This window comes from Papilio xuthus, unplaced genomic scaffold, assembly GCF_000836235.2.
Source record: "Papilio xuthus unplaced genomic scaffold, Pxut_1.1 DF826933.1, whole genome shotgun sequence".
NCBI lineage: Eukaryota > Metazoa > Arthropoda > Insecta > Lepidoptera > Papilionidae > Papilio > Papilio xuthus.
In genome coordinates, this window is record NW_013531716.1 from 5,018,423 (window position 1) to 5,037,957 (window position 19,535).

General features: G+C 33.2%; 2 protein-coding genes across 2 annotated transcripts in view; both read left to right on the top strand.

Annotated features, from left to right (window-relative positions):
• LOC106122061 (uncharacterized) overlaps positions 1 to 19,535 on the top strand; it is a 377,450-nt gene that overhangs the window by 232,413 nt on the left and 125,502 nt on the right. The gene's annotated exons all lie outside the window — the stretch shown is intronic.
• LOC106122059 (protein toll) lies at positions 1,012 to 5,870 on the top strand. The gene has a single exon (XM_013317909.1). It carries the CDS (start codon positions 1,180 to 1,182, stop codon positions 5,209 to 5,211), a length of 4,032 nt encoding a protein of 1,343 aa, XP_013173363.1. The 5' UTR covers positions 1,012 to 1,179; the 3' UTR covers positions 5,212 to 5,870.

Consider the following 19,535-nt stretch of genomic DNA (forward strand, 5'->3'; position numbering starts at 1 on the left):
TTTATTTTTGACAGTTCACGTGTTTCACGTTGCACATAGAAATATTTAATAAAAAAGTGGGATTTAACTAAAAGTAACCTTGACCACATCATGTATATAACCTCTTTAAGATGACAAGCTAATTTTTATAGTAAATATACATGACAGGAGTCTATCAAATAAAAATTTTGAAGCCTATTTTGAGGTTCATATTTTTATTGTATTTTACAACGATAGAACGAAGCATCTGTTATCGTGTCACGAAGGTCGAATTGGACAAAAGGAAATTTTTCTTTCCGCTATGTCTTTTGTTACAGCGTCATCGGAAATTCATTCAATTCACTTCAAACTGTCAATCATTTTATTTCGCATTAAAATCGCATGTCCGCCCACACGTCAAAATAAGACGCTTTTATATGTTTTGTACGGATATGCAAAAGATTTTAATAATAGACGAACTTTTTATTGATAGGTTCTATACTTCATTAAGCTAAGGAAATTGTGTTTAAGGTAAAATTACAAAATTACTAGTATAGTCTATTTTTTTACCTTATTGGAACCAGTAAAGTTATTATCAATCATTTTATTATTCTTTAACAATAATATGATTTCAAATTAAGATTAATTAATAAACGATTAATATTGTAATAAACGAGTATTTTGCTATAATCTAGCTAATATATTTATATGTACAGTATATTATTAATAGTTAACTCAAAATAAAGTAAGTTTACAAAGTAACACGTTAGTATTCACGCACTGTAAAAGACGTAAGACACCAGAACGACCTCCTTTGAGCTGTAACTTGAGGAGCTGCATTCAATGAATCACGCAGGCCTAAGTCTTCGGCGCTGCATAACCAATATTTCTGATTATTTAAAACACGCGTGCCATCTGTTGTAAGACGATGCAGTGCGGGTCCCACCCGGCGTCTGTACGCCCTCCGCGTACTGCACCCCCTCCCACTCCGTCACCCATGCGGCTTTCGTTCGTTCAAACTTACGTAGGTCAGTTACCGCCCGACCGCAGGGGAGTATGGCTGCGTCAAAAGTTTTTCCACGATCGCGCAGTCTGTGTTTACATTCGCTTTGAATCGTAAAGTTTAACATCGATATAAACAATCACAAACTGACTTTGGAGTGAAATAAAGTTTTTACCAGTTATTTAAGTGTGACAAATGAACTGTGTTACTGTGCTAATATGACCAAGAACTTTTATGGAATGATTTCATTAAAAGTTTGGATGTGCTTGGCCGTGGTGGCCGGTGCGCGCGCACGCTCCGCGCCGCCCGCCCCCGCCGGCTGTCAGTGGGATTATTCGGACGCAAAGTTGAGTGAATCTAACTTTCTCACGTGTAACATCAAAACCATTGGCTCTGCTGACTTCTTGTTTAAAAACATTACCACGGCGCAAGCGTACAATATCAACAAGTTGAAGTTGACATGCACCGATTTACTGTTCTTCGAGAGCTCGCTGCATATGAATACTGGCAGCTTTTTGGGACAGCTGAGGAAACTTGAAGACCTGCGCATTGAATACTGCAAAATACGTTACGTTCCGGCTACTGTTCTATCCCCGCTACGTGATTTAACAAGCCTGACCCTTCGATCATTCAACACCGATTGGCCAGCAATGACAATGGAATTTCACGCCGAAAGTTTTCGGGGTTTGATGGAGCTGCGTTCTTTAGACTTAGGTGATAATAATATTTATATGTTGCCCTCCGAAGTGTTTTGCCCACTTTTTAGTTTAGAATCCTTAAATCTTACAAACAATAGAATACAAGATATTTCCGACATCGGGTTCTCCGATTGGGGAAAGGGGCCTATAGCACCCGGTAAATCATGTAATACAGGACTAAAGATGCTCGACTTATCTCATAATAATGTGTTAAGACTTCCCGATAATGGACTATCTAGCCTAAGGTCATTAGAAGTGTTGAATATTCAAAATAATTTAATAAACGAGATCGGTGATAGAGCGTTCGTAGGATTGAATTCGTTAAAGACTTTAAACTTATCTGGGAATAAATTAGTCGCCGTTCCTCCTGAGTTATTTCAATCTTCACGTGTTATCAAGGAAATCTCATTAGCGAATAATTCGCTTTCAGTTTTAGCTCCGGGACTTTTAGAGGGACTTGATCAGTTGCAGAAATTAGATTTATCAAGAAATCGATTGACTAATGATTGGGTGAATAGAGATACATTCGCTGGCCTAATTAGACTTGTGATACTAAATTTATCTTACAATTCACTTGCACGTTTGGATCCAAAATCCTTTCAAGACCTAAATAATTTACAAATCTTAAATTTAGATAATAACAACATTGAAATAGTGAGCAATGGCGCCTTTGCCGAATTAAAAAATCTTCACCAGCTTTCAATTTCGGACAACAAAATTAAAATGTTAAACGAACATATTTTTTCGAATTTATTTGTTCTTAGTCAATTGTATTTAGATAATAATCTGATTTCAACTATTCATGAACGCTGTTTTGAAAATATAACTTATCTACAAGACTTAGGCTTGAATGGCAACAATTTAAAAAAGATACCTGACGGAATTAGGCGGTTACGATTCTTGAAATCGCTTGACATGGGAAAAAATAACATAACAAAAGTCTCGAATACGTCTTTTGAAGGTTTAGAAGAACTTTACGGCTTGCGTCTCGTTGATAATCAAATAACAAGTATACCAAAAGATACATTTAGCACATTGCCCTCGTTGCAAGTTTTGAATTTGGCTTCTAATCAAATAGAAAGCATAGAGCAAGATGCATTTACGTCTAATCCCACGTTAAAAGCGATTCGTTTGGATGGAAATAAGTTAAATGATATTCGAGGCGTTTTTAACAAACTAAATACTCTCGGTTGGTTAAATATATCCGATAATAAACTTATATACTTCGACTACAGTTATATGCCGACAAGTCTTGAGTGGCTTGATATCCATAGTAACAATATAACAAAACTAGATAATGAGAAAAACGTACAACAAAATATTCGAATGCTCGATGTTAGTTACAATGCTTTGGAAAATATAGATGAAAGGTCTGTACCGGATTCTATTGAAGTCCTTTTTATAAATAACAACAAAATTCACACAATTCAGCCAGGTACGTTTATACAAAAAAGAAACTTAGAAAAGGTTGTCGTGACGGATAATAAATTGAGAATCGTCGAACTATCAGCGTTCACTTTGCCCCACATACCGAAGCATAGATTATTGCCAAAGTTCTTTATTGGAAACAATCCATTTGTTTGCAACTGTCATATGATTTGGTTACAAAAGATTAATCTTTGGAACCACATGAGGCAATATCCGAGGTTTGTAGATTTAGATACAGTAACATGCGAAGTTGTTAGCAATAAATACGGGGGCAAAGCTAATTTAATGGATGTCCCAGAATCACAATTTCTTTGTTCTTACGAAACTCATTGTTCTTCAAGTTGTTTTTGTTGCGAGTTTGAAGCTTGTGACTGCAAAATGACTTGTCCCGAAGGATGTTCATGTTTTCATGATAGTAATTGGAATTCTAATGTTATCGATTGCTCCAACGCTGGATATACTGAAATACCAGGTAAAATACCCATGGATGCAACCGAGCTTTATCTTGATGGTAATGACTTTTCATCTTTAGGTAGTCATTTATTTATAGGAAAGAAAAAGTTGCATAAACTGTATTTAAATAACAGCAACATCCTGACTATAGAAAACGACACTCTTAATGGTCTACATTCATTAAATGTACTGCATCTTGAAAATAACCGTGTAACAGAATTGTCAGGTGGTGTATTTTCTCAGACAAAACACTTAAGAGAGTTATATTTAAGCGATAACCTCTTGACAAGTGTCGCTAACTCGACTTTCAAGTACTTGCCATCTCTTCGAGTTGTACATCTAGAAGGAAACAAAATTCTCGACCTCGACAAGAAATTGATAAGCAATAATAATTTAGAAAGTGCTGTTGTACAAGGAAATATTTTCACGTGTACTTGCAATAACGTAATGTCTCTTCAGAGTTGGTTTAAAAAATATTACGAAGATCCCGTTGATATGTTTTGTGCTGATGAACACGGAGTTGTTACAAATTTAACTGTATTCGATATGATTGATAAGTGTCGTGATTCGAGTATAATCGATAACACAATTCCAACAGAAAATCAACCTTATCAATACGATGAGATTAGCGCTATAAAGCTCAACTTCGTTCCCCTGCTAGCAGTTGTTCTTATTAGTGTAATTCTTATATTATTGTTTGGTGCCTTAGCTTTCTCTTTTAGGCAAAATGTTCGCCTGTGGGCACATTCTAAATACGGAGTTAGATTGTTCAAAAGCGCGTCAATTCAGGAAAGTGAACTAGACAGGGACCGGTTATACGATGGTTACGCTGTATACAGTTTATTAGATGATGACTTTGTCTCTAAAGTAGTAGCGCCAGAAATGGAACATTCTGGTTACACAATGTGTTTTCATTATCGGGATTTACAACACGCGCCCGAGAATTATCTCGCGGAACAGATAACAAACGCAGCAGAATCATCAAAGAGAATATTAGTCTTTGTATCTTTTAACTTTTTGCAAAACGAGTGGTCCAAAGTATCTTTCAAAGCGGCTATAAAGAATGTCATCACTTCTATTCACCCTTCCATTAGACGTCACAGAGTAGTGTTCATTTTAACCACAGATGTAAGCGCACTAAATTTAGACGTAGATTTTCAAAACTATTTAAAAACTTGTAACGTCCTTCTTTGGGGCGAAAAGAAGTTTTGGGAAAAAATTAGGTTTGTCATGCCGGATATATCTAACTTGCAATGGAATAAAGATAATTTGAATTACAATCATGGCGTGTGCCCGAATGCGAGACGGCATCCATCCAGATATACAGCTTCTCCCACGGCGCCGGAGCTGTGGTACAAATACGACGCCATCCCAGCGCAAACTCTTAATAACGTCAACGTTGGTGTCAATATTGAAGATGATACGTCAATGTTGACTAACACAACATTGACGAGTCAGGTTCAAGATGGCGATAACCCGCACCACAGTTATATTTCAATAGACACTCAGAATTACGAGCAGCCGTATGGCGGCCGGCCGAGGCCACCGAATTCATTGCGTAAACATCCCGGCCACAGCTCCCCATCCATGCTCGACGAGCAGGGTTACTTACAGCCCCGCTCCTCGGTGCACGAGTGCTTGCCACAAACCCATTCGGCCGCACACAGATGATGATAACACGCCCCTAAACATACGTTATCTCTTAAAGATATTCCTTTATGGAACATCACATTCCAAACACATGTGTAAACTAATATGCTTTTAAGTTGGCCATGCCTTAAATAACATGATAAAACTTGTCATGGGTTATATATTTCGGCCGAATAAGCAACTATCCTGTACCGTGTCTGTAGCTCATAAAAGTATATAATATTTATTAAGACTGTTAAATAATATAACTTTGTAAATAAATACTTTAATTGTATATTTTATGAACTAGATTTAGTTTTAAGTATGATTGCATTGTAACAATTTCCTAATAAATTACAAATCTATAATTGTTATTCGTTAAGACTGATACGAAAGTAATGTATAGATTTACGAATTATAATTGCCAGTATAAAATTAATAGTGTAGTTTATTTTGATATAGTATATTGTATCTTTGTTACCAAATACTATGTAGAATTATGTACAAATGTATAATATCACTAGTCATTATGTAAGATTACATAAATGTTGAAAGTTGTATATAAACATGTACTATGTAAGCAATAATACCTATCTGTAAAAATGCATTCTGCCTTATAGGATTTAAAATGTTAATCAAATACCGAAAAGTATTGTGAAGCTTGTGAAAAAAGTACCAATTATCATATTGTCACTTGTTAATCGTGCTATTAAATTAAAATAATTTATATGAATATCTCGTTTCAATTGATACCCATAAAATTAATCGATATTTAAATGATTTCATTCTGAATTGAATTCAATTATTTAAGAGATCAAAGTTTGATAGAAAAAAAAATAGTATATTAATAATAATTTCGATTTTTTGTTCTTTAAATTTATTTAAATAAAATTTTGATTTAAATATATTATACTATTTCTACACATTAAATTATTGCCAATAATGCCTAATTGAATTAAAAAAAAACTAAACTTACAAAAAAATTTTGTTTCAAAATTTTTAATCTTTGTTCCGACAAAGCAAAGAAATACAAAATAGCAGTAAAATATAACAGTTTCGTCTATTGGTAGATTCAAAAACGCTTGAAGTTGGTTTCTCAATAATAAAAAAACTAAATGATTCCGGCTTGCCGACAATCATCGCAAGCCATAATGATGGTCCCTTTTCAGGTAGAAAACGCACCCAAGTCATATTTCAAAAGACAGGGGTATTCTCTATGGCGGATATAAAAGTGATTTACAATACACTATATACGAAGCTAGTTACGGTCTGTATTAATGTGACCTTATATTGGACACGGTCCGAAGAGTGGTTATTGATTTTTTATAATAGTTTTCGAAGTGCCAGGACGGTCGCTAGCGGCATATGGTGTGACATACTTTGAATGACCGCCGACCGGCCGGTTTTATTTTTTGTTTCGATGAGCTTCCACAATGCATATCTTCGCTTATGCAACTGACACTGTTTATTTTTCATTAAAACTAAACGGTTTCATTCTGTTGCCCCAAATTTTTATATTCTGCTCCGGTATTTTATTGAAAACTTTAATTTCAAATTCTATCAATGAGTCATACATTTTTAAAGTACGTGTATTTATATAACTCAACAAAAATTGCTAAATTAATATCGTAATATATCAAAGGAAATAAACTATTAGTCAACAATGGTTACATAATGGATTTGGAATCTACGGACAATATCTTATCTAGTGGTGGGGACACATTGGAAATGATTGACCAAACCAACGGTGCGTTTAGCCGTGAAATCCTGAGATAGGTCCGATATCTCCAGATATTGATAAAGCCAACCAGAAATAGATTAAGGACGCATAAACAGATAAGCATTGAGCTAGGATAAAGTTTTATATCTTTTTAATTTGTTTGGAATAAGGATCGAACTCCTGGGATCGACAAGTCGTGATTTTACTTTCATATAAGTTGAATTAATTAACTTTATGAGTATTAGCTTATTAATTCTTTGTTATAAGAACAAATAAGACCAAACATCTAAAATTCTAATTTAAAGAACACTAAAGTATAGTTTCTGTATTGATTGTTAATCAAAACAGACGTGATTAATAGTAAAGCATTCACAACAAAAAAAATACTACGACAAAAGCTTTGTGATATGGTTGGTCGAATTATATCTTAGTGATGTTTGGTAATTATCAATGTGGTGATATAATAAAAGTTCTGGAACCATTCTGCGTATCCTGACATTTTGTACATTTTGGTTATTATTGGATGACGTCAAATGCACGTGTTCTTGTATTGTGGTGACGTTACCGCATATCGTAATCTGATAGTCCAAGCCCGATAAGATCGGCGGAAGGTCCGGATGTAGTCGGTAGTTGGGGATTACAATAAACGTACAATTTAAGTTGACAATACATATTCAATTTGAAACTTTGTAACTTTCCAGTACTAAAACGGTTGGTAAATATTGATAAAAGTAGAAATGAAAAATCACGTTGCACTTCTAAAATAATGAGTTTGATTCCGAGTACTTCTTCGTTTCGCCAGATGAGTTCCGAAAAAGTCAGATATAAGCCTTTTTTTTTGTTTTTAATTTTATCTTTTGGTTTTTTCCCCTTTCCTTTATGTACTTCTGTTGTGTTTCGTACTTTAACCCTTAATTAATGGACTTGTAAGTGTCTAAATGTAATCTAAAAAAAACACTTCTAGAAGCTTTCTTTACTACATCGCAAGTATGAAGTATCGTTTACGATTGTAGGTTGAGCATACAGCTTTTTGTAAAACACGGTTATGGTTTTTTATAAGAAAAATTGTCGAATCACGCATTCTAATAATTCATTTTTATTTAACCAAACACAAAACTAACAAAAGAATGGCTAATTCGGTGAGATCAGATAGTATATCTACTGTACCGTTTGTACGACGTCTCGTATCCAAGGTCGGTGCATTTTCCGATTATAAATTCAATCGAAAACGCTTTTGGTTGGTCAACTCATGCCACCCGCTGTTTCAACATGACGTTTCACACTTCGAATGTTTCGAGCCGACTGCAGAGGTCACGTCGCCTGACTCAGGCCGACCGGGAGCGTTTCGGCCGGAATCAGTTCGTGACAACAGAGAGATACTTATCGTGATTTTCTGGCCAATTCCAATACATCGGTCCGTTGTAAGGACGAATAATGGGAGCATGGGAACGCGGCCCAACTTGGAACTAAGCGAATTATTGTAAGTCAAATATGGAGAACTGTTTGTTGAACGATGATTGAGGTTACGTCCCGGGTCTTTGTTTGTCTATTATAGTTTTATCGCATGATTGACGTCGAATCTTAATGGAATCCCGACTCTATTTATATGTAAAGGCGGACGTGTTTACATTAAGTATCAGTCAGTTATTGACTACAACATTTTGCGATGTAAACTTTTAACTACAATTGATATTTTTGTAGAGCTTAATATTCATAGAGCTGATGTTAGCTATATTAAGTTGTTAGTAGTTGAGTTTGCTGTAATACATATCATATCTATAAGTATTAAGAACTGTTAAAGATATTGAAAAAACAATTGAACACCAAAGTTTATTTACTTATAGCATAAATACAATCATGTCTTTTATTTAGGATTTATAACGATCTCATTTGTTAATAAATGTTAAACATAATTGTATTTAAATGGTAAACATATGCCGCACGCATGTGTTAACGATATATTAAAGTAGATGGCAATTAAAAATATCAGTTAAAATTACTCATTACTGTATGTTAGCTCATTTTTATCAAAACTCGTTATAAATGCTCTTATTCTAATGCCAACAAAGACTCTGTTGTTTTTTAATTTGTAGTTACTGGGAATTGATAAGTCGATTTTCATTGTAATTACTAATATTATAAATGCGATTTTTTGTATGGATGGATGGTTGTTCGTTTGAAGGTATCTCCGGAACGGCTAAACGGATCTTTGTGATATTTGGCATATATGTAGAACATAGTGTGGTAGAACACATCGGCTATTTATTATTTTTTTTATTTCCACGCGGATCGAGTCGCGGGCGACAGCTACTTCGTATATAAAAAGTAATAAACTTGATGCATACATAATTATCAGAGTAATGACTAGTATTTATCCCATTTTCATATTTGTTTAATTTTAATATTATTGTGTTTTAATGTGTTTGTACATTAAAAAGGACATACTCATAGTTAATGTTCGGAAATAAATTACCGAGTAATTATTAAATGATACTAATTATTGTTCATTATTCATCGATATTTCGATTAATTACTAACTACAGAATTGGTACTCTGTTTACTAATTACAATAAATTTAATTAGTAACTTAATAATATCGAATATGTAGTGTAATTTGCAGAACTCATTTTGTGGAAATAATAAAATTGTTTATAAGGAATTTGTTAATTATTTGTTTTTTTTTTACATTTTAAGATATTACAGTATATTACTGATATTAGAAAATTACAGATTGAATATATAAAAGACTTTAACTCTGCCTACCATTTATAATTATAAGCGTAAATGTTATAAAATAATAAAGTGAAAGGTTCTTGCCTAATAAAAGTCTGCTCTATAACCGGTTCAATGAAATGTCTCAATAAAGTAAAATAAATTGGGTTATGGGAACCAAAGCTCGGATAAATCACAATAAAAATACTGTCACGATGGGTCGGAAAAAATTGAGAGAGTGGGAAACTAAGAGACAATTTCATTATAGCAATATCCCGGTCGGTGAGCATGACTTATACGTTTAGCGTTAGTTTTTATAATCTGTTCAAATCAAAGCCAAAATTAACCTTGTCTCATACTTATTACTAAGGTAAACGAATTTTACAACTTACGTTTACTTGATCTCAAAATTATAAAAAAAATTGTAACGTTTTTTCAAGTTTAGGTGACCTGAAGTTTATGAGTTATAATACAGTGGAACCTGGAGAGAAGTCGGGTAAGAGAGAAATCTTTATAAGCGAGATAAATATACCGATCCCTTGGATTATTGCTTATCTAGGTTTGACTGTATCAAATCCTTCGGGCATTTTTCATTATGGGTACCATAATGTATTGTGAAAGTCATTTTATGAATTTTAATAGCCTAGAAAGTCTAAAGTAATTTGTTTTTCATTTTTAGATTGGCATAAAATATGTTAGTATACAAGCTTACAAGCGCAAACTGGGTATTTTAGTGCCAGTTCGCTCGTTTACAAGCAATCCTTCCCAGCCATCAGAACTGGGGCAAATAAGATTGACTTAACATTATAAATCTGCGAAATCCCGCTTTCATCATTACATCCGTTTGAGTTATAGAGAAATATAAATTTAGAGCAGATCTAAGATCCAAGATTTATGTAAACAAAATGTTTATACAAAATCTTGAATATCTTTATTGGTTCTTCTTGATTAAAGATGAAGATATAATTTTGAAGATTTCTTAATCTCTTGCGGCTTTGATTTTCAACAGAAGTATTCGTAATTAATATTTAAACGTTTTATAAGTTCAAATATTTAATTACTTCTCATCAAAGGTAATTCTTAATCTTCAATTTCAAACGATATCTTGGTATTTTAATTATTATTTATGACCAAGAAGGTAAACAAGCAAGGTTACCTGGTTATACGATTTCTTATTAATAATTATTATAGTTGGATTATATTACAATTTCTACTTATTAATAATTAGTTGCATTTTATTACAGATTAGGGAACTGGTATTCCTGTTTTATGTTTCAATTCAACAAAAGAACACATTTTTTTCTGCCTCCCTAAAAATTTTGCAGATAAATCACTGAAAGGTTTTAGTATCGCATAAAAAGTCAGGAAATGCGACAGTCAGAATGACAAAAATGTCATTACTAAAGCTGTAAAAACTTAGTTGACGACATGCAAAGTGATAAGGCCTAAGCAACTAAGGCTATGAATATAAATTTTTAACGAGTCGTGAGTTTGAACTTGGCGAGTATTGTGCCGCCTGGCATGCAGTCGACGGGGTTTGTTCCACTTGTAACTTCGTATTTCTTCACGAGTAATACAGGATGTGACTAAAAGTGTAAATTAATCAGAGTATTAGGCCCTAGTTTTATCAGCCCAACATATGTCGATATGTTGGACATAGTCTACGCTTGGTTTAGTTTGCAAAAACATTATAGTATTTTCGGAACCAGTTTACTTATTTTGTAGAGACGGATATATGTTAAAGAATTAATTAATAATATTTTATTTAATGTAGCTATAAGAGCATTATGTTTTCTCTTGATGTTAGATTTATAGGGAACAAATCAATAACAGTAAAGTTCCCTTTTTAGTTCCGCTCTACTCAGACTCGTGCTACATACCGTTGCTCCCCAATGTTCGAATGTAAGGTAAACATGTCACACCATAAAATAGTTGTAAAAATAAAGTTTTTTATCATTACTTAAGAAATATCAATAAATAAGATATTTGGAGACTGCTGAATGTTTTTTTTTTTGCTGGAAACGAATTTTTTTTAGTAAATTATATTTAAACAAATCAACAAAATCTATTGATGACATGAAACCTCAAGAATAAATAAACCGCAGAACTAAAACTTTTATTATGAAATATAGAACAAAAAAATAATATTATAAAAGATCGTTAAGTAATCATAGCAAATCATTTAAAGTATAATATCAATATTGAAATAATTTAAAAGCTATGATTTTTCCATTCGTATATTTCTCTCAATCATACACACGAAAGACCGTGAGACTGGGTCAGTACATTCAGTGGAAAATTTACATCAAGTGTTTAATTGCGCGAGTGCTAAGAGCAACTTGAAACTGTGTTTGTTTTATAATATTTTCAGCGGTACGTTAAGTAAAAGTTTCTTTTTCTGTTTGATATTTCGAAATTATTTTTCCATCCAATTTGAATTTATAAGTTAGTATTTAATTTAGTTGCTCATAGTTTGGCCATTTATCTTGACTTCGGTTGTAATTTAATTTTGAGACCTGGTCTAGAATGAGTATAAACTTCACGGAAATTCTAAAATATTTATATTTTTTTAATTCTCTTGAAGTTTAGTAGAACTTAAATATAAATATTCTGTAATTAAAATAGATAGGATAAATAACCGGTAACTGTTTCTTTTTGTAAAATACATCGTGTTACATATTTAAAGAATGCACAAACGGAAACGGTACCGAGAATTATATTTCAGTTGCGATTGTGCTTTGGTATCTTTATCCTCATGCATAATTATATATTAGTGACAGGGGGTTTTAAATCTTAGTTACACCCCCACAAACAGGTACAACCTTTTGCAAATTACGTATTCGTCATCATTCCACAGAAAACGCGGTACCATCTTGTGAATTTCGATGAATCAATGCGAATTGAGAAAAGCAATAATAAATTTTCGATGAGTCATTCGCTGCTGAATTCTTTTGACTTAACCGATTTCTACATTTGAAACAGCAACAAGAGTACTGCATAATTGGAACATATACCTAGTAATTTCTTTCTTATATTACGTCTTAAGGTAATAAATAGCGTTTTAGTTGACTTGGCCGTTTGTGTTAATCGGTTGATTTACATATGAAATTAAACCTAACTGTAGTTATTTAGAAAAAAAGAAGTTATTCAAAAAGTTTTAACCCATATCAAAAGTTGCTCGGTATCCACCTAAAGGCTAATTAGAGATTAGTTTTGAACAAAAGACGGAGAAATAAAAGAGAAATATTTTATCATAATTTTAATAACACCTTAATTAAGTTTGATGGATGTTCAACTGACGGAAAGGGTTATTAATCTAGTGTTGGATTAAAAATTATAAAGCCAGGTTAATTATTCATTCAACGATTCCTAGCGAACGATGGAAAGGAGTTTAGGACGAAAAATGTTCTAGTCACTATCAAACCGTCTTCATTTGTCTATAGTCAGCTGTCCTATTAAATGCACTACCCTTTCTTTAACTAGGGTTTTGGTACTACAGTTTGATTTAATATGACAATAAAGTTTTCTATTGTTTACAAACTACGTCTTTCAAGGAGCAACTGTTTGAAAGAGTTGCCCATAATAGTAAATTCTTTATAAAAAATTTGAAAAGTTTGTTATCGCTCACAACGGTGTTAATTGCGCAATTCTCAACACCAGCACAAAACAATGCGCGAAGTGTTTAAAATCACGTAATTAGGTAGGTACGGCAGTTAAACTGCAATACGGCGGCGACGTAAAAGAAACTGTTATTGCGCAGGTGTTGCTGCTCCTTTGTTAACTTTCAATAATAAACTGTAACTCGAAGCGCTAAAAGAAACCCACCACCTTTATTGCTTGCCAATTTAAAGTTTAAATGTATATTTTAACTATATTTAAAGTACTAAAAGTCGAGAGTTAAAACATTAGGACGGTAATGACTATTACATTTGTAGTACTTTGATTCCTTATAGGCGTGTAATGTTCTGATAGTACGCTTTACGTACAAATAGTTGACTTATTGTTAACAAAACTAACGAATTCCCTAATGTACCGAAGAAAATTTTAGGTGACAGGGTGATACAGGTTTCACATGTAAGATGTAAACAATCAAATGTGATAAAAGACAATATAAAACTTTTGCACGTTTCGGAATTGAGGTCTCCCTCAATTATAGTACCTGTTTACTAGATCAAAGATTAAAAAAGATAAATTTTATTCAAATATATAATGATCGAATGAATGATGATAGTAATACGTGATACCTTCACAAGTTAAAAAATAAGTAAGATGTTACTTAAATATGTTCTTAAACGGTTCATTACAAAATAAGATCGGCTTAAGTAAACTCCACAAAACTAACAATATAAAATATCCTTTTAATGGACACAGGGCAATAAATTGACCTTAATCACAGAAATATTTTAGTTAAAATAGCTCCCACAAAAAGCGTTCGCTATTCAATTTTAACGACATGAGTATTTCGTTTTATTATAAAAAAAAGTGTTGGTGCCCTTTTGATCGTTGAGATCCGATCTAAAGTTTGTGCCAGAAAAAGGCTAAAGCTGCCATCGACGTAGCGGGAGCTCGCTCGTTTTTCTTTATTGTGTGTTGTATTTGTTATTTCTACTTTTTTTTCTATAATAATTCTGAAATGACAGATGAAGATGGTCGGCCGAGGCATCCAAAGAGATGCGTCATAGTCATAGTGAAGATGACGAATTAAAAATTCTTGAGGTCAAATCAAAGTGCTTTGCCCGTCAATTTAATTCTTTCGGGCGTGAATAGTTCACCACGCGATATATCTTTGGAGCTGTTAATAGATTTTTTATTCGTATTTTTCCTCAATTTATTAACTTTTTTTTCAAATACTTCGTTTAATTAATTAAATAACTCAGAATTCTTTTCACATTAATAAATATAGGTCTGTAAGCGCTACTTCAACCTTTTCATGCATTAATTAAATATATAAAGAACCGCGCTAATCGACACGATATATGACCTAGTTTTTACTTTACTTTTAATGACAAAAATACTAAAGTATTCTGGAGATAGAATTTTTATTGAGTTTCGAACAAATCATCGTAATAATCATACTGCATACAATTAGCGAACCATTTTACAGCAATAAAACTAATTAAACTTTATTACAAATATTCATCATAATCATTAAAACCATTTGAATAGCCTTAACTCTTACTCTATAAATTATTTGCTGCAGTTTTATTCTGCCTTAAACCGTCAGTTGAAATGGATAAAGTGGGACTAAGTTATTGATTTAACTTAAATAATCATTTTAAATAGTAATAGAAACTAATATATTATTTAGTCTTAAATTTGGGACAAACATTTTGTTTTTCATGTAAAGGCGATTTGCCCTTTCATAATGTAGTACTTTCTCCTTCAACCTTCCTTTTGCCAGGTAAAGTATTCATTTGGTTCTTATTTCATGACTCGATTTGACCTCTGGCTTGTGTGGGGGTCGGCCAAGAACGTTATCTGATCGAAGCCCGATCTACTGATGTAGAAATAAATAAAATAGAGCAACGAATCGATGTTTGTACTTTCCATTCGATAATCTTAACACCTTTTATTGGTATCGATCATGGGCGTCAAAACGAATAAAGATTAGATTGTCATTTCTTTTTCACGGTTAAGGTCATGATGAGTTTTGGGTGGTTTATTTCTTAGTTTGAAGAAACCGGATCATAAAGATATTTATATCACAAATACAGGTAAATTCGTTTCTAAGATTACAACGTTGTTTAAATTGTACCTAAATAACACTTTATTAGTAATCGAGATATGAGTTGTTAGATGAGAACTTAAACCATCGGAGGCAGACTTTTGCTGCTTTTATACCTTGTTGTGGAAGATAAAAATTAAAACATTAAACATCTTTGAATTCGTCACCGTGTATTACTATACATCCTGTATATACGTGTCTACTTAGGTTCTCGGAACCTACCCTATGTTAGGGGTGCCTAAGCCAAAGTCAACTTCACTGGCCCAAGGCGGTGTTAAGCAATAAGCAATCCCGTATTACTAGTTTTCGATGCTTTCAATGTTCCACTCCTACAGTTATATGTCTAAAATTAAAACATACTTTGAGCAGAATTACGTTACTTTTTAAGTCGGCTAAGCTGTTTCTCTTATTTTTTTTTGAGAAATCCATTAGTCAACATATGCAGATCATAACAGGATGATTTTGATAAGAATCTATAGAGAGTTATTTTAATAAACAAACAAGGTGTTGGTAAATAACGATAAGATCACCAACATCTCACCCCCTTTTAAAATATTGATATTTAATAGTCACATCACAGCCTGTGTAATGCAGGCAGCGCCAACGTATAAGCTTTGGCATACCAGATTACCGCATCAAATATTCCTTTTAACACCAAAGTACCATTTTAAAATGGACTTTAAAATCTTATGTTTAGAGTTTGATTTGAATTGTTTGAGTTTTTTTGGTAAAGAAGTGCAGGTGGCATTGGCTCGTATCGAATCAACTTTATCTTAACGATCGCATCTTCAAATAGTGACTTTTACTTTTATGGTTATTTAGGATGCAACTATGGATAATGTCATTCTATTAAGGTAAATTAAGAGATAATTAAATTTGGTCTCGTGGAAGCGTTTATATACTTTATCTGCCTAAAAAATTATAATTTAGCTATCAGAATAGCAGTTATTTGTGTGATATTTTTAATTTAGTCCAAGAGATTGTCAATCAGTTCTTGAATTCTTTTGTCGTAATATAATGATAATTGTACGATATATCCAAAATGGTTATTCGAAGAAATCTTTAGCTTCAATATGTCTGATTTTTTGCCGTGTTATAAAACGAGTAGTGGTAAAGACAAGTGGGAGGCGGCCGTATCAGTAGGCAGCACACGAACCACTCTTGTATGCGAGCTGCAGGAATCGATTTCCAAGATCCGCAAAGCCGGTTTACAAGGAACCCAGAAACGACTTCGCAGTGAAATATTACAGATAAAATGGGGAGCACTATTTAATTTTGAATCTACAGAGAATAATGTTAGACGCAGAGTAACAGAGTAGAAATTTTTTTCTAGTATAAGAAAGTTTTGATACAAACTAGCATTACTTAATGTATGTGTGCATAATAGGTAAGAGTACGCTCTATAGAATAAAGAAAACTGTCATCGAAAGCGCATTTTTGAAACGTAACCTAATGATAGAAGAAGAAATACATGACAATATTTTATTGACCTTTCGGTCATAAAAGTAGCCAGCACTAAAGTCTACAAAACATTTTATAAACTCTACCAAACAATCAAATAAATGTATCCAACGTGCTACTTAATCACAAAGCTGTAGAAAGTAAAGTCAGGTTAGAAGTAACGGTTTCAAAAATTACTACTTTGTATTTAACTGATAACATTGAACGAAAGCCGGCGGCTAAATGTGTCCATGCGCATAATGAACTCATTGCATGATCCATTCAGACGCCAACTTCGCTCGCTGAACGCCAAACATCGCCTCACAATGGAGCGAATGTGTTTTAAATAAAGGTCGGACAAAGCCGACTTTATCACACGGCCGTCTAGACACATAATTGTGTGGTCTAAGTTAATCTGTTTTTAAACACTAGCAATAACAATTTGTAGAACAAAGGGGACTGTATAACTTGTTTGATGATATCATAATGTATGCTTATAAGTTTAAACCAGACGCGTTTACATACTCAGGTGTCACTGCCCCAAAACTTATGAGAAGTAACAATAGAGAAGTATTTCACTCATTTTAATAACTTTGAGACATTAACGGCATGTCAAATAACATTTACGCAAGTAGCAAGGTGACAGTAAGACGTGGGTTTCTGAGACCAAAATCTCTATTTTAACCATATCGTCATTCCAGCCATTATCTTTGATAAAATAGAGATAACACAATTCAATACGGATACTGGTCTAATAATCCCAGGGTTAATCAAACATTATATAGTTACGTTACGATCATATGTTTTTTTTTTCTCTTTAATAGAAAATAATATAAGGTTGTTTGACACAAACAACTTCTTTTGAACTGTCTTCGACACGTTTGAATAAGTACTATTTCAGTTTTAATGTTGTTCGTATTTCATTAATATATTTTGAGCCCTCTTAAATTTATTTCAATTCGATAACTATAAAATATGATACAAAACGGCCCGCCTTTTAATTTTCTGTTCAGTCCGCAGGAACTTTTTACGACAGTATCAAAACAAAATTGGAAATGAAGCAATTAATGATATTTTTATTATTTCAACGAATGAAAGACTGTGAAGGTAAGGTGGGTAAAACAAAAACATTTTATCGTACCGGCCACCTACAACGTTGTGGGTGGACTCCACTTGTCAATCAAAACTCGCACGTTGCAATCTCCGTAGTAGACGATGCATGATGCACTTGTTTTTTTTTAATCTATATTGAAAATCATAGGTTTTTTATAGAGTTGTAATTGAATAGAGTGGCCAGTTTTGTGCGTTGATGACAGGAAGTCATAATAAATTATCGGAGACCAGTTTAAAAACAGATAATGAACTATTGTTCTTATGAAATTTTTGAGTTTCCAATAAAAAATTGATCGGTTTTAATAATACTTTATAATTAGGATATTTAATACATGAATGGATGGATTTACCTTCCATCACTTATTTATCTTATTACCACATTAATAAGTATGTCGTAGTTGCGTTTAATTAATAAAGTATTTTAAAATGATAAAGCTTACTGGGTCGAGCATATAAAATAGTAGTCCAAGTAAAGAATGCCCAACTTTAACCCCCTCGGTAAGACTTTATGGCATAAGCATGGTCGTGGCCCGATATCGAGATAGTTAAAAGGTTGGTGGAACAATCGAGCGCTCGTGAGAACAGCGCGCGGCCACTCAAGCTAATGCACCTAACTCCGGGACGTCTTCAACAAATAGTAAGTAAAGAGAGCATCGTCGAGTCGCGTCACGAATCGATGTCGTTGTTTGGAAGTTTACGGGCTCGGTTAATTTGATTTCGTTTAAGGTCAACGACCTCACGAACGCCGCGCTAAGTGCGTTGATAAGCAGCAGCGTCCGAGGGTACAACGAACAGACAAATTAACCTATTCGTAAGGGACGTCTATAAATTGGTTTATTTTTAAAACCCTCATTGGTATTCTCAGTGTGTAATTTAATTATATCCTGGTATCAATTTGTTTTTTACTAATTTATCTAGATTTGAATACCAAAAAGATGACTGAAATAATCCTTAATTGAAAAAACAATAAACTATGTATTACCAAAACGATTAATCTGTCACATGTATAGGACCATTAGTTACGGGTTTCGAAATGAAAAATTGTAGTTTTTTGACCTTGTCTAACGTCATATTAATGAAAGAGTCGAACTTATGCAATATGAAATGTTCAAATAACCCCAAAGAGGTCGTGGGTGCACGATATCGTTTGAACTTGAACACAAGTCACAGGCACGTCAGTGTGATTTGATACGACGCGTCACGTATGACGGGCCGCTTCCTTTGTATTGACTGTTATTAAATTATGTAACATCAGCTGACTTGTGGAGCATTACCGTCTCCATCAAATGTATCCGTTAAACTCATTATAACCCTACCAGATTGACGTGATAAGCTTAAATTTAAACTCATGGAATATGAGTCGGAAAATAAATTTAAACATGTTATGGTTTAATTATAAATGTAATAATCTTATATTTGATGTGAGGCTGTTACTGAGATAAAGACTTTCATATATATATAAAGGAATATTTTAATATTTTCATTCTAATTAAAAAAGTAAATACTATGGCAAAACTTTTGCCTACGCCGGTGTTGGGACTTAATGTTGTCCGTAGTCGGCAAAAATCTAAATACAGTTATTTGAAGGACAGTCAACGTACTCCTATATACCCTGCCCAAAAAACTAAACCCTGACACACAAATACCCAAAAAAAT

Coding starts and splice junctions, on each gene's coding strand:
- LOC106122059 (XM_013317909.1), top strand. CDS start 1,180: ATGACCAAGAACTTTTATGGAATGATTTCATTAAAAGTTTGGATGTGC.